The sequence below is a fragment of the Sorex araneus genome, chromosome 6, assembly GCF_027595985.1.
Source record: "Sorex araneus isolate mSorAra2 chromosome 6, mSorAra2.pri, whole genome shotgun sequence".
Classification (NCBI taxonomy): Eukaryota; Metazoa; Chordata; class Mammalia; order Eulipotyphla; family Soricidae; genus Sorex; species Sorex araneus.
In genome coordinates this window covers 44,106,633-44,120,524 of record NC_073307.1, presented here as the reverse complement: position 1 = coordinate 44,120,524, position 13,892 = coordinate 44,106,633, and the positions used below count along the sequence as shown (strand labels likewise).

General features: G+C 45.7%; 1 protein-coding gene across 3 annotated transcripts in view; it reads left to right on the top strand.

The window, feature by feature from the left end:
* Positions 1–13,892, top strand: part of PPP2R2B (protein phosphatase 2 regulatory subunit Bbeta) — a 467,657-nt gene that overhangs the window by 398,504 nt on the left and 55,261 nt on the right. For all 3 annotated transcript variants that reach the window (XM_055141210.1, XM_055141211.1, XM_055141212.1), the window contains one exon: positions 6,488–6,665. In XM_055141210.1, coding sequence (XP_054997185.1) covers positions 6,488–6,665 — 178 coding nt within the window. The remainder of the gene's footprint in view (positions 1–6,487; positions 6,666–13,892) is intronic.

Here is a 13,892-nt window from a genome sequence, read left to right as displayed (position 1 = left end):
TAACCTTTCCGGTCTCTGTCGCTAACACGACAGTGAGCCTAGCACCCAGGTGAGTCGTAGGAGCTTGAGGAGATCTCACTAACTTGCCAGAGGGGGTGGAAATATTGTGAGAGGTCAGCTGAGTAGCAGGAGGGCAGTGGGGCGCTACCAGAGATGGAGTAGGGTCAGGAGGTCTCCCTCGGGGGGCTAGGGGGTGCGACTTAAACCGAGACTGAATGAAGCAGGAGAAGGAGCCATGTGGCTCTCCGGACTTCGCGTCCCCGAGCACTGCAGCCGAGGCCCCTCAGTGAGTCTTGTGGCGGGGCTGACGCTGAGCCGCCCTGCTGGGCGTGGGCCTGGCTCACAGCCTCACCTTGCGTGGTGCGGAGTGAGCAGGCGAGGCGGCAGCGTTCCTCTCTGGGAACCAGGCTCACCCAGTCAAGGTGAGGGAGAAGGATGAGGTGCTGCGGCAGGGGCGTGGCTGACTCTAGCAGTCTCCACCCACCCCTGCCTTGGAGGAGCCCCTCAGAGGAATATTTCAGGCACTTCAGGGCCAGTGGGCTGGGGGCTGAAATTTCCTCTGCCAATAAAACTGTTAAAACATTATAGAGACTGCAACCAGATTATTAAAAATAAGGGGGTGAAGCCAAGTGAAGAACAGATGAGTGGGTCACTGTCACTGTCACTGCCATCCCATTGCTCATCGATTAGCTCAAATGGGCACCAGTAATGTCTCCATTGTGAGACTTGTTGTTATTGTTTTTGGCATATCAAATACGCCCCGGGGAGCTTGCCAGGCTCTGCCATGCAGGCGGGATACTCTCGGTAGCTTGCCGGGCTCTCCAAGAGGGGGAGAGGAATCAAACCCAGGTCACTGTGGAACATCTACACAGTGGAACGCTACACAGCTGTTAGGAAAAATGAAGTCATGAAATCTACTTATACGTGGATAGAGATGGAGAGTATCCTGAGTGAAATGAGCCAGAGGGAGAAGGACAAACATAGAAGGATTGCACTCATGTGCAGGGTATTTGAAAAAAAACTATAGTATATGAATAATACCCAAAGACAGTAGAACCAAGAGCCAGGAGAACTGGTCCATGGTAGGAAGTTGCCACCCAGGGGGAGGGGGAATGATCACTCGGGACAAAAACTGTGTGCTGAAAGGAGGTAAAGCTATATGCATGATATTCTTTCAGTAGCAGAATTACAAACCATAATGCTGAAAAGGAAAATTAGAGAGAGAGAGAGAGAAAAGAAGTGTCTGCCTTAGATGCAGGCTGCAGGGCCAGAGCTGAGGGAGGCAGGCAGAAGGAAAATTGGGAACATTGGTAGCAGGAAATGTGCACTGGTGAAGGGACAAGTGTAGTTATACATTGTATAACTGAGACTGGATCATAAACAACTTTGTACCTGTATATCTCATGGTGATTTTTAAAAACTAAAAAAAAAAAAGACAAAAATAAATGAGCTCCCCTATCCCCACCCCACACACATGCACAGGCTCACACACAGTGACTCCCAAAGAAGCTCCAAGATTTAGCATTCCATGATTCTGTGCTTCTCCATCCATAGTCTTTCAAAGTATACAGTTACAGATAAAATTGGGGCTTATGGAAATAGTTTTGGACCAGGGATGTGACTCAAGTAGTAGAGCATGTGCCCATATGCACGAGGCCCTGAGCTGCATCCTTGGCACCAAGTGGTGGTCCCTGAGCACCACCAGGTGCCCCACTGCCTGTGCCCGGCATCCCCAGGCATGTGCTGAACCAGGAGACCCACTGCTCACCGGCAGGAGTTGTCCTGGTACACCCCAGCCGGCACCAGACTCACCTGGTGTGGCTTCTATTAAAAAAAAAAAAAAAATGGGGGCCGGAGCGATAGCACAGCGGGTAGGGCGTTTGCCTTGCACGCGGCCGACCCAGGTTCGATCCTCGGCATCCCATATGGTCCCCCAAGCACCGCCAGGAGTAATTCCTGAGTGTAAAGCCAGGAGTAACCCCTGAGCATCGCTGGGTTGTGACCCAAAAAGCAAAAAAAAAAAAAAAAAAAAAACCACAGCCCCTGAGGGTGGGAGGGGGGGCAGGGCTGGAGCTGGAGCTACGGCACAGCGGGTGGTGCACTTGCCTCAGGCACAGCAACTGGGGTTCAGTCCCGGCATCCCACGTGGCCCACATCCCTGTAAACAGAGCCAGGAGTCAGCCCAGAGCACAGGTGTGGCTCCAAAACAAACAGCAAAACGAAACACCCCAGTACTTCCTTTTTAACATTTTTTTCCCCTCTGTTGGGAAGGGGCTTCCAAGAAGTGGGCAGCAGGCCTGGGAATCACTCCAGGTGAGAGATGGCCACCAGGAGAGAGCGTTCAGGGATGGACCCAAGGGTGAAGCGGTGCTTGGGCCCTGCAGTGTCAGAGACAGCCAGGACCACCGCAGCGGGGCTCGGGGCCTCCCAATCCACTCCCCTTGGTGCTCAGGGAGCCATGGCAATGCTCATGATCAAACCAGGCTCCCAGGTATGCGAAATGTGTGCCTCTGACCCAGTGCTGGCTCCCCAGTCCTTCAAGTGACACTTAGATGTTTCGACATAGTTTCCGCTTGCCGCTGAGGTTCAGTGTGCCGACCCAATAACCCAGCGTCCCGGGGGGGGCCACTCCTCTGTCTCTGCTGTGTGTGACACAGCGCTAGAGGCAGCCCCGGTGAACCAGGGAAACAGCAGCCCTTCTCCTGGGGAGGCCCAGGGGATCAAATATTAGAGCGCAAAATAAAACAGCTGGAGGTGCAGCCTGCATTCCTCAGCCCAGGTCCTGGCAGGGGAGCCTTGGTGAGCATCTCTATCGGCTGGTCAGAACCCGGCCTGGCCAGGGATGAGGGGATCAGTCCCCTGGGCTCACTCACCACTCCTCCTCCTCCTCCTGCTTCTCCCCCTCCTCTTCCTCAAGGGGAATCACTGGAGAGGCAGCAAGTCTCACCCTGGGCACAGAGCTGGCTGCCACAAGGGTTGGACATCCAGCCCCTTGGCTGGCTCTGGGCGGAGTGAGGCTGTGTCCCCAGATGCTGCCAGGTGCCTCCTTCTTTAAGGGGTGCTTCGTGGAGTGTCAGCCTGAATTAGAAGGCAGGAGGCTCCTTGCAGCTGAAGGGCTGTGCTGGCCCCCAGCTTTGCCGGGCTGCTGGATCCACTGCTGGCCAGGCCGGTCCATGAACCTCCCCAGAGAGCACAGGAATGGAGGTGGCCTGGAAAGTGTTTAGGGGGAGACCACAGGGGGTCCCCGCAGATTCCACAGATTCTGTTACCAATACACATGTGGGTGCAGGACGCCTGCTCGATGCTCTGCAGGGGACCGGGTGCAAAGGGAACAGGTAGGGCTCTGACATTCCAGCCGGGGAGCTCTTCTGTGGCAGCTGTAGAAGCGTGGCATGTGGCAGTCGAGTGCTGCTAACTCTCCCAATGCCCAGCTGAGGTTTCTCAAAGCAACATAACCAAGACCCCCTTCTCCTGCCACTGCTGCTATTGCTACCTCGAAAGTTACGTGGCTCACACCCCTCTGTGATATTTGAGTATGTTGTACCACATTGGAGGGAGCACTGGCTTTGCAGTCAGATACACTCTGGGATCCAGCTTGGACCCCAGCTGGGCAGCCCTGGACAAGTGCCTTCCCCTCTCTGAGCCTGAGTCTTCTCAGATGATAGTTTTTTGGTACCAGTATCATTTCACAGAGTTGTTGCAGGAAGTACTTGAAGGATGTGGGCAGAATAGTTGGCGCAGGTTAAATGAATATTTGCAGCAAAGTTCCTAAGGATAGAATTGCCTCCTTTTTTGTCCATTTCAAAGCCTTAAATTAGACGCACCTTTCCAAGGTATTCATGGTGAATTCCTAGGTAGTCAAAGTTTTACCTCCTTGGTCTCCTAACTATACATCCAGAATAGACTAGCAAATTTTTTTATTCTAGTCATAGCACAATTATTGCAAGTTTTTGTATTTCTTCCTTAGAGTAATTGCAAGTCTTGAGACTGTCTTTTACCTATCCCTTCACTTTTTTCTTACACCCTACTCATAGCACTCTTTCAACCTCAGCTATGCTGACCTCTCACCTTCTAGCCTTGTCACCTTCCACCACCACAGGACCTTTGCACATGCTCTTCTCAGACAGAAATGCTCTTCCCTCTTCTAGCCATGTTTGATTTTTCTGATCCTTTGCACTGAACCAATTTAGCTTTCTTCAATTCAACCTCTGAAGAGTTCCCTGATCAGATTAAACCCCCTTGGGCACCCTACCCTCTCCTTTGGAGTACTAACTACTTTTTATTTGAGAGTGATTTAATTCCTGTCTATGTCCTCCACCTCGGCGAGCTATCAAGGGAAGGACCTGTGTCTGATTTGTATCACTAGATGAACCCTCTCAGACTTTGTAGAGAGTTTGGGAAAGACTGCTAGGAGGAGGGCGTGTCATCTCAAGTGATCTCCTCAGAAACTGTCACCGTTCCTGTCACTGTCATCCCGCTGCTCATCAATTTGTTAGAGCTGGCACTAGTAACGTCTCTCATTATGAAACTTATTGTTACTGTTTTTGGCATATCCAATATGCCACAAGTAGCTTGCCAGACTCTGCCATGAGGGTGCGATACTCTCAGTAGCTTGCCAGGCTCTCCGAGAGGGGCGGATGGAGGAATCGAACACGGGTCGGCCGCATGAAAGGCGTCCTCAGAAACAGATCACTGAATTTCAGACCAACTCACCAGAGCCCAGACGCTGCAGGTCAGGTGCCTGCTGCCACGGCCACTGGTGGAGAATCAGAATCCCGGTCTCTAAGACGCTGCTCCCTGGCTTCAGTGCTGGGGCTATGAGAGTGGGAGACACCCTCTCTGCTCCCTCTCCTGCTCTGCCAGCATCCCTGTCTCAAGCCGCCTCTGGCTACACTATCCAGCTCACACCTACACAGGACTCGGGGCCTCCTCTTGAATTGTTCATTCGGTGTAAAACTCTTCCAAATGTGAGCTCAGTCCCTCTGAGCAAGGAGGATTCTGCTTTGTGCAAGGTTGTGTTGTACTGGATGAAATTTCACCTTCTGGCATCACCTTCTTCCCCTCACCCTACACGCCTCCCCAGTTAAGGCAAATCTCTGGGATTGAATCAGTCAGGGCTTCCCGGAAAGGCAGGGGCCTTTGGTCCCCGAGCTTTCCTGTTTATGGCAAAGGGCTGAGCTGGTTCCCTCTCAGGTACTAGAGTTATCATTATCCCTGTGGGTTCTGAGAAAGGTGCTCAAGGTAAACAGAAGTGCCCTTGAATTCAGAGTCCCAAGACCATTGGTCAGAATTTCTATTTGCCAGAAAACACTTACTGTGTAGGAAACTATGTAACTGCCTGATTCTCTGAGCTGTGGAAGAACATCGTTACTTGCACTTGTTCCTCCAATAAATATTTCTGAGATATATAGATATGTTTATATAGACACACAATATGTACATACACACACAAAGTAATGGTGACCAGGTATTTGTCCATATGGGGACAATTTGAGGCTGAAGGGATAGTAGAAAGATTAAGGAACTTGCCTAGCATAGAAATTAGCCACTGCAATCCTGGTTCAAATCACGTACAGCATATAGTTCTCCAAGCATCGGACCATATGGGATTGATAATATGGAATGCCAGGAGTGGTCCCTGAGCACAGTGCAACCCCTAAGCACTATCAGGTGTGCCCCCCAAAAAACAGTAAACAGATGGAAATCATTTGGGGTGTCAAAGGAACACACCTTAGAAAGCCAATAAAAACTGGGGCCAAAGTGCTAATACAGCAGGTAGGGCATTTTCCTTGCATACAGCTGGCCCAGGTCCAATCCCGGCATCTTAAATGGTCCCCTGAGCCCACCAGGAGTGATCCTTGAGTGCGGATCCAGGAATATGTTTGGTTCCCAAAATAAAAAAGATGAAAAACAAGGTTTTCCCAGAAAAACAGTATTAATAGGTACCCTGTACAATACAGTCTGAATTTAGCTGTTAAAAATCTTGGGTATTTCCAAATCTTTTCTCAAAAGGATTGAGGAGACAGCCAGGATGAGGGCAAGACCTCCCAAACTATGATGGATAGACTGAAAGTTGAAAGAGGTGTTTCTAATGTTTCCCCACGATCTCCCGGGTAGAGTAGATTTCAGTGTTTAAATAAATAAAGAATCTGGAACAAAAGTCCCAAAAGCTGCTGACCCCACTGGTAGATTCTAAGTGTTCCAGAGATGTGCCTGCCCACAGGGGCCTGGGAAAAATGGAAGAATCTGTAAAGAATGAAACTGTCCTGGGGAGGGGGGTGTATATGATGGTGACATCATTTAAGAAAGAAGTACAGCTAAAGTGAACCAAAGGGAACCAGGAAAATATGGCGTAGCATTCTTCTCCACCTTCAAGCTTCCTTAAGGGGCCATGATTTTGCATGTGAACGTAAAAGCTAGAGACTTTGTCATGATCTTTCCCAGGAAGAGCTTTGATTCTGACATGATCTGTTTCTCTTGCATCCAGGTCCCTGTCCTGAGACCCATGGACCTGATGGTGGAGGCCACCCCACGAAGAGTATTTTCCAATGCGCACACATATCATATCAACTCCATATCAGTCAACAGCGACTATGAAACCTACATGTCGGCTGATGACCTGAGGATTAACCTGTGGAACTTTGAAATAACCAATCAAAGTTTTAGTATCCTTTTCTTGTGGCCTAGAATGAATCCAGGTATGAGCAGACTTGGGGGGAGTGGAATAGAAGGGAGGCATCAGAGACTACAGGCCTTGATGTGTAGGTAATGTGAACAGTACGGAAACTCTGCCATCTGACCAAATGAGGGAAGACATGAGTGACAAGTACTGGGCCAGGAGTGGCTCTGGATAAGAACTCTGAACCAATCCTTCCAGTCAGAGGCATAGCTTTATCATGAATTAGAATCAGATGGGACTTGATGCAAAGAATCCAGAATTTGCGTAGGGTCTTTCCTCGTTAGAATTCTTAAGTAGCCTATATGGACATCCTGGACCACAGGTATGAAATGGTTAACACTGTGCCTTAGTAGTGAAAAGTAATTGTATTTTTCTAAATTTGGGCTAACTAGAAAATAATTCTTACGTTATGGGTTTGTTAGAGCAAATATGCCCATGGTGGGAAGAGACCAGAAAAGTATAATGGGGATGTGAGGATAATAGTATTGAGTTACAATACTGTAGTGGGAATATTTTTTCATACTTAACAACCTTCATAAGCAGCCGTTTTATTTCCATACATAGACCTTTTCATCACTGGCACATCCTACTCAGAAACTATAGTGTGGACCATGTAATCATTTAAAACATCACCACGGAGTTTAGATATATAGAAGCAAACACACTGAGCTAAAGGGAGACACTTGTGGGAAGACAAACGTGTCTAATATAGTGGGGATTTTATACACAAAGTCTCATTTGGAAAGTGCACATATCCTAATTGGATAGCTTGATGGATTTTTACAGAGGACACCTGTGTATCCAGATCCACAAACCAAAATTTATTTTGTTGTCTTCACATCCCCATTATACTTTTCCAGTCTCTTCCCACCAAGGGCACATTTGCTCTAACAAATCCACAATGTAAGAACTATTTTCTAGTTAGCCTAAATTTAGAAAAATCCAAACAAATGCTGAGTGGGTGTCTCACGTGTTCTTTGTATGCCTAGTTATAAAAGTGGCCATTTTGCCAGAGCCTGTCCTATGATCTACCCCACCACAAACCTGACTTGTCCTTGAATTCCCAGCAACAGTGAATGATTTCAATGATTTCACCCCCAAGGCAGCTGAGCCACTGACCAGGGAGTCCTCATTCATCCTTCCCTCTCCAACCCATGGTCTTTGTTTGGCCTTCTCTAAAATAGAGCTTTTCAAACTTATTGGGACTTTCAAAAAAAAATCACTCACTGTCCTCTTTCGTTAATGAACAGCTAGAAAGCTCCTTCCCCAGTTGCACGTACATCTACTACTGTCCTCCCAGATCATTCCAGCACCCTCCAGGTTATGCGTTTTGGGTGTTTTTAAATATTTCAAATCAATTCATTTTTATCTCCACTCCTGCCAACCCACACTAATATAACCACTGTTCTCTCACTTCTGTGATAGGGATTATGTACATGATGGTCAGGGTGAACTTTCCAGCATGTGATTTAGATAACATCCCCCCACCCACCCACCTAAAATCATCAAGTATAACCCCATTAAATTTATGGTAAAATCCAAGTGTTACACCTTGGATTTGTACAGTCTGAGCCCTCTCTTCCTCTGGGATATCCTATCACATGTCTCCCTGCTTCTTTATTCACCATGTTTCAACCAGTTAACTTCCTCTCTTCTAACAAGTCTTGTTTTTATTTTTATTTCTGATCTTTGCTCTTCACTCCTTCTAGAATACTCTGTCCCCAAAGCTCACATGGCGAACAAACATGCCATCATTCTGACTTAACTCTCGAGTCACCTTATCCACAGTGCTTCCCCCATGCAGTCCCAAGCAGCCCCAATAACCATCCTTTTACCTCCATTCTATTTAACACTACTTGAAATTGTTTTGTGTGTGTTTGTTGTTTCATTATATTCCAATATAAATACTATTTCTATTGAATTTATATTGGAATACAGTGAAAAGGGACTTGGCATGATCCATTCCTGAATCATTATAATATCTGGGAAATTCTGACATACACAAAATATCATTTTGGTTGGATAGGTCAAATCTGAAGTACTAGCAGTCTTCAACATGAAGACTGTACAGTAGACAGTTGATCATGAAATTCTACTCTAAATAGATAAGTTATAATACAGTTCTGGGTGTTCTGGTAAAAAATAGATACCCTTTCTATGTCATTAGCTCAGATATAAAATAATATTTTTCTTGTAAAGAACAATTTGGTGAACTCCTTCTAAGGCAACCTTCTCCAGCAGTGAGTCTAAGACTTGAGTTCCTTCTATTTTGCACTTCTCCAGTGTCTCCATGCTTATTTGTATCCACAGAAAGGAGGTCATAGAGGACCACCCAAGGGTGAGTCCTAGAAGCCAGACTCCTAAAACACCTGCATTTCATTGGCTCAGACTCTCACAGGACCACCTCTAAGTATGAGAGTGGCTGGGAAATGTAGCCTAGTATATATGTGCATGAAGCAAAAAAAAAAAGCTGGAGTGGGTAGGTATACAACAAACTAATCTCCATCACAGATGAGTGCTCAATAGTCCCTCAAAACTTTGCAAGAAAGGCAGCATTAAGCAAGAAATAGTGATTTTTGAAGGCACTGAGAATTGACCCTCAGGTCTTGGCTGGCTTCTGTTCATCTCTGCTCCAACTCCACATATGGTCTGAGCTGGGAAAAACCTGCCTACAGATTTTCTGCCTGGAAGTACAGCTGCTAATAGAATGCATGTGGGTGGTGGTTCCCGTTCTCCCTTTGCCTCTATTCCAAGAGTCAGAAATCTGCTCAAGCTCTGCTGCTGTCACTCGGAGCTTCTGCTGTCCCTAGTCAAGGTGACATGTTTTCAGAATTTTGCCTCCAGGCCCTCTCCAGGGAGGAAAGTTTCTTTAGGCATTTGGGGAGACAGACGCCTTGGGGAGAATGCGAAGGGGAAATATTAATAGCACAATTTAGGATATATTCTGCAGATGTGTGACAGCCTGCCAGATGCTGGCATACAAATGAGCCCGTGCCATTCACCCTGAAAGCAACCGTATGTAAAATAATCATTGTCATCATGAGAATGATGATAACTGATATCTATATAGTGCTTTTCAACCAGATTGCCCTAAGCACTGAGTAGTCTCCATAAATGGGGACCCTGTTCCCTGTCCCCACTGAAGTGCAACTATTTCTAGGGGAGAAAGTGGCCATTATTCAGAGCACAGGGCACAAAAAGCCACCGCTAGAAACTCACCAGTTCAGACATGGTTGAGCACAAGTTTGATAACGTCTCTGCTTGACCCACTCGAGTTAGGAAACCTGAGGACAGAACACTCTGGGGATCCCAGGGCTCTATGCCACGGAGGTAGGCATGGAGGTAGGCATAGAACCTGAGATTTCCAGGAGCTGGCAATTGGTGTGACTGGAGCTTCCAGAAGCTCTGGAACCCAACAAAAAGTTGCCAGCTCTACCTCTTGCCAATGAAAAGCTTTAACATGTTTATTCTCTTACCTGAACCTGTTTCCTAATTTTTACTGAGAGAACTCTAGAAAAAAGAATTGTCAAAAAGATTAAAAGGTGTTTTAGGTGACTGGAGGGTAGTGATGGGTTAATGCAATTGCCTTGTATGAAGCCCATCCTGGTTAGAATCCCTGACATCACATATGGTCTCCTGGGATTATCTAGGGATTCTCTCTGACCCTGAGCACTGCTGAGTATGGCTCAAAATCACACAATAGATAAATAAATGTGTTTTAAGAATATGTGTGAACATTTAGCTATATTTATTATACATAAATGATCATGTATATGAATATTACTATTTACATATGGATAAGTGTTTATATATATACATTCGTTATGTATATGAAAAATTGGGGGATAGGGTTTTGGGGCCACACCCAGCAGTGCTTTGGTGCTACTCCTAGTTCAGTGCTCAGGTTGCTCCTGACAATGCTATGAGAGCACTTTGCAGTCTTGGGGATGAATCCTGATCTCGGGCATGCAAAGTATGTGCTCTGGCCCTTTGAACTATCTCCCCAGACCATATAGATAATATGCTTGTATATATATATATATACATATATATATGTATATACATAAGAACCTTTACATACACATAGGTATACACATATATGTGTGTATGTATATATGTATGTGTACACATATATATAGTTGTAGAAAGAAACATATATTAAATTAGAGTAGTACATTGACAATTAATAAATAAGAACCAACAAAATTATGACAATGCTTATGATTGAAAGGACATGACAAATTGTATGTAGCACTGTAGCACTATAGCACTGTCATTCCATTGTTCATCGATTTACTCGAGTGGGCACCAATAATGTCTCTATTGTGAGACTTGTTGTTACTGTTTTTGGCATATCAAATATGCCACAGGTAGCTTGCCAGGCTCTGCCATGTGAGCAGGATACTCTCGGTAGCTTGCTGGGCTTTCCGAGAGGGACAGAGGAATTGAACCTGGGTCAGCATTCGAATGGTAAATTTTTTTCTCCTGAATTCACCATCTTGGTCATCCTTTGGTTCTGCAGCTGTAGCTCTTTGGAGGCAATGGCTCATCATGCCCTCATTACCAGATATTTGCAGAATCTCTGACAGGGTCCAGGCCCTGCGTCGGGATCAGATCAGGGAGAGGCATTCCCAACCTCAGGGCATCTGGTCTTCAATCCTCTCCTTCCCATCAATTCCTCTATTGTGTGAAATGTTCTGCCTTAAAATGATCAGACTTTGGACTAATAACATTATAACAATAACTCATTTCTATATTAATGATTTTCAGGGCAAAGAGAAGCCAAAATTTTCAAATAAGTGAGAGACGCTATAAAAAAGATGTTGTTCTTTAAGAACATTATAGTTTACCTGGTTTCTTATGAGCTCCCTCTTATGACTGAAATCAGCTGGCCTGGCCTCTAACCTCATTCAATATGGGACCTATTATATTGGCATATCGACCTTTTCAACAGGCTTGATTGTTGGGGGAAAATTCCAGATAATAATAGTGAGTTCTCTATTTAAATATTGAATGTATTCGAAGTATAGAGAGAATAAAGTGAAGATCTTTAGCTACTCAGGTGGGGGGGTTGGAGGGGGGTAGACTGGGGTTCTTGGTGGTGGAACATGTGCACTGGTGAAGGAATGGGGGTTTAATCATTATATAACTGAGACTTAAACCTGAAAGCTTTGTATTTTTTTCATGGTGATTCAATAAAATAAAAAAAATTAAAAATAAAGTTTAGGGGCCGGAGAGACAGCACAGTGGACAGGGCATTTGCCTTGCATGTGGCCAACCCGGGTTCAATCCCCGGCATCCCATGTGATCCTCCAAGCACCGCCAGGAGTAATTCTTGAGTGCAGAGCCAGGAGTAACCCCTGAGCATCGCTGAGTGTGACCCAAAAAGCAAAAAAAAAAAATTGTAATGAAATAAAATAAATTGACATATCAAGTAAAAATAAAGAGGCGTCTCTTAACAACGGAGTCTCAGGCACCTGACTTATACCAGGCCATGGGGTGTAAAAGTGAAAATAAAGAATCTTTTCATATATATATCAAATAATCACATTGATTATATAGTTGCAAGCTAAAATATGTCCTTGCTGAAAAGAAGCAATATTAAAAAAAATGTTTTTTAATGAATCACCATGAGGTACAGTTACAGACTTACAAACTTTTGTGCTTACATTTCAGTCATACAATGATCAAGTACCCATCCCTCCACCGGTGCCCATTCTCCTCCACCAATGTTCCCAGTATCCCTCTCACCAACCCCTCCCCATGCCCCCCCACCCTTGCCTCTGTGGCAGGTACATTCCCTTTTACTCTCTCTTCTTTAGGGTGTTGTGGTTTGCAATGCAGGTATTAAGTGGCCATCATGTTTGGTCTATAGTCTACTTTTCAGCATGCATCTCCCATCCCAAATGGACCCTCCAAGCACCCTTTACTGGTGGTCCCTTCTCTATCTGAGCTGCCTTTTCTCCCAGCATGTGAGGCCGGCTTCTAAACCGTAGAGCAGACCTCCTGGTCCTTTTCTCTACTTTCCTTATGTGTTAGTCTCCCATTCTGTTGTTTTATATTCCACAAATGAGTGCAGTCCTTCTGTGTCTGTCTCTCTCTTTCTGACTCATTTCACTTAGCATGATAGTCTCCATGTCGATGCACTTATATGCAAATTTTACAACTTCATCTTTTCTAACAGCTGCATAGTATTCCATTGTGTAGATGTACCAAAGTTTCTTTAACCAGTCATCTGTTCTTGGGCATTCAGTTTCTGAATTGTATTCTGGCTATTGTATATAGTGCTATAATGAACATACAAGTGCAAATGTCATTTCTACTATACTTTATTGCGTCTCCAAGATATATTCCCAGAAGTGGTACTGCTGGGTCAAATGGTAGCTCATTTTCTAATTTTTTGAGAAAAGTCCATACTGTTTTCCAAAAGGGCTGAGCCAGTTGTGATTCCCACCAGCAGTGGTGAGTCCCTTTCTCCCCACATCCATGCCAACACAGGTTGCTTTTGTTCTTTTGGATGTAGGCCAGTCTCTGTGGTGTGAGATGATATCTCATTGTTGTTTTGATCTGCATCTCCCTGATGATTAGTGATGAAGAGCATTTTAAGAAACAATGTTTTGTGGATGCTTTTTTTTATGTTTTGTTATGTTGCAATCGGGAGAAGAAAGAAGTTGAGAAGTATTGACAAAGAGGTGTGCAGAGATTGGGCCAGCATATGCAAAGGTCCTGTCTATACAGTGGTCTAACAAGAACACTGCTACAGAACCAGAGTGTAGGGATAAATGAGTAAAGATGAGGCTGGGAAAGTTAACCAAGGCCATGCCTTCCTTCAATCCCGTCTCTGGGAAGGAGGTGAGACTTCCCTGGGGAAACCCAGGGTGCGTTTCACTCCATAACTTTGACCTTTGTCTCAGCAACTCCCCGCATCAGCTTCATTTGTCAAAAGAACTGAGGCTCTTCCGGACCTAAGCTCTCTTTCAGACCTTGGAGAGAGCCTCCTTTCCGACCCCAGGGCCTGTGCTCTGCCAGCTTTGGGAGAGGAACTGTGGGGCCTGCACTGAGCTTTCCTCTCGTTGCTCTGTCTACCAGGAGATGAAGTGTATATATTGATCATGGATTGGCACATAGTCCACAAGTGGAGTATCCTTCCCAGTGATGTTGCCACCATAGTTGCCCCTGTGTGGGTTTCCCCAGGTTGGCAACTCACTTATGT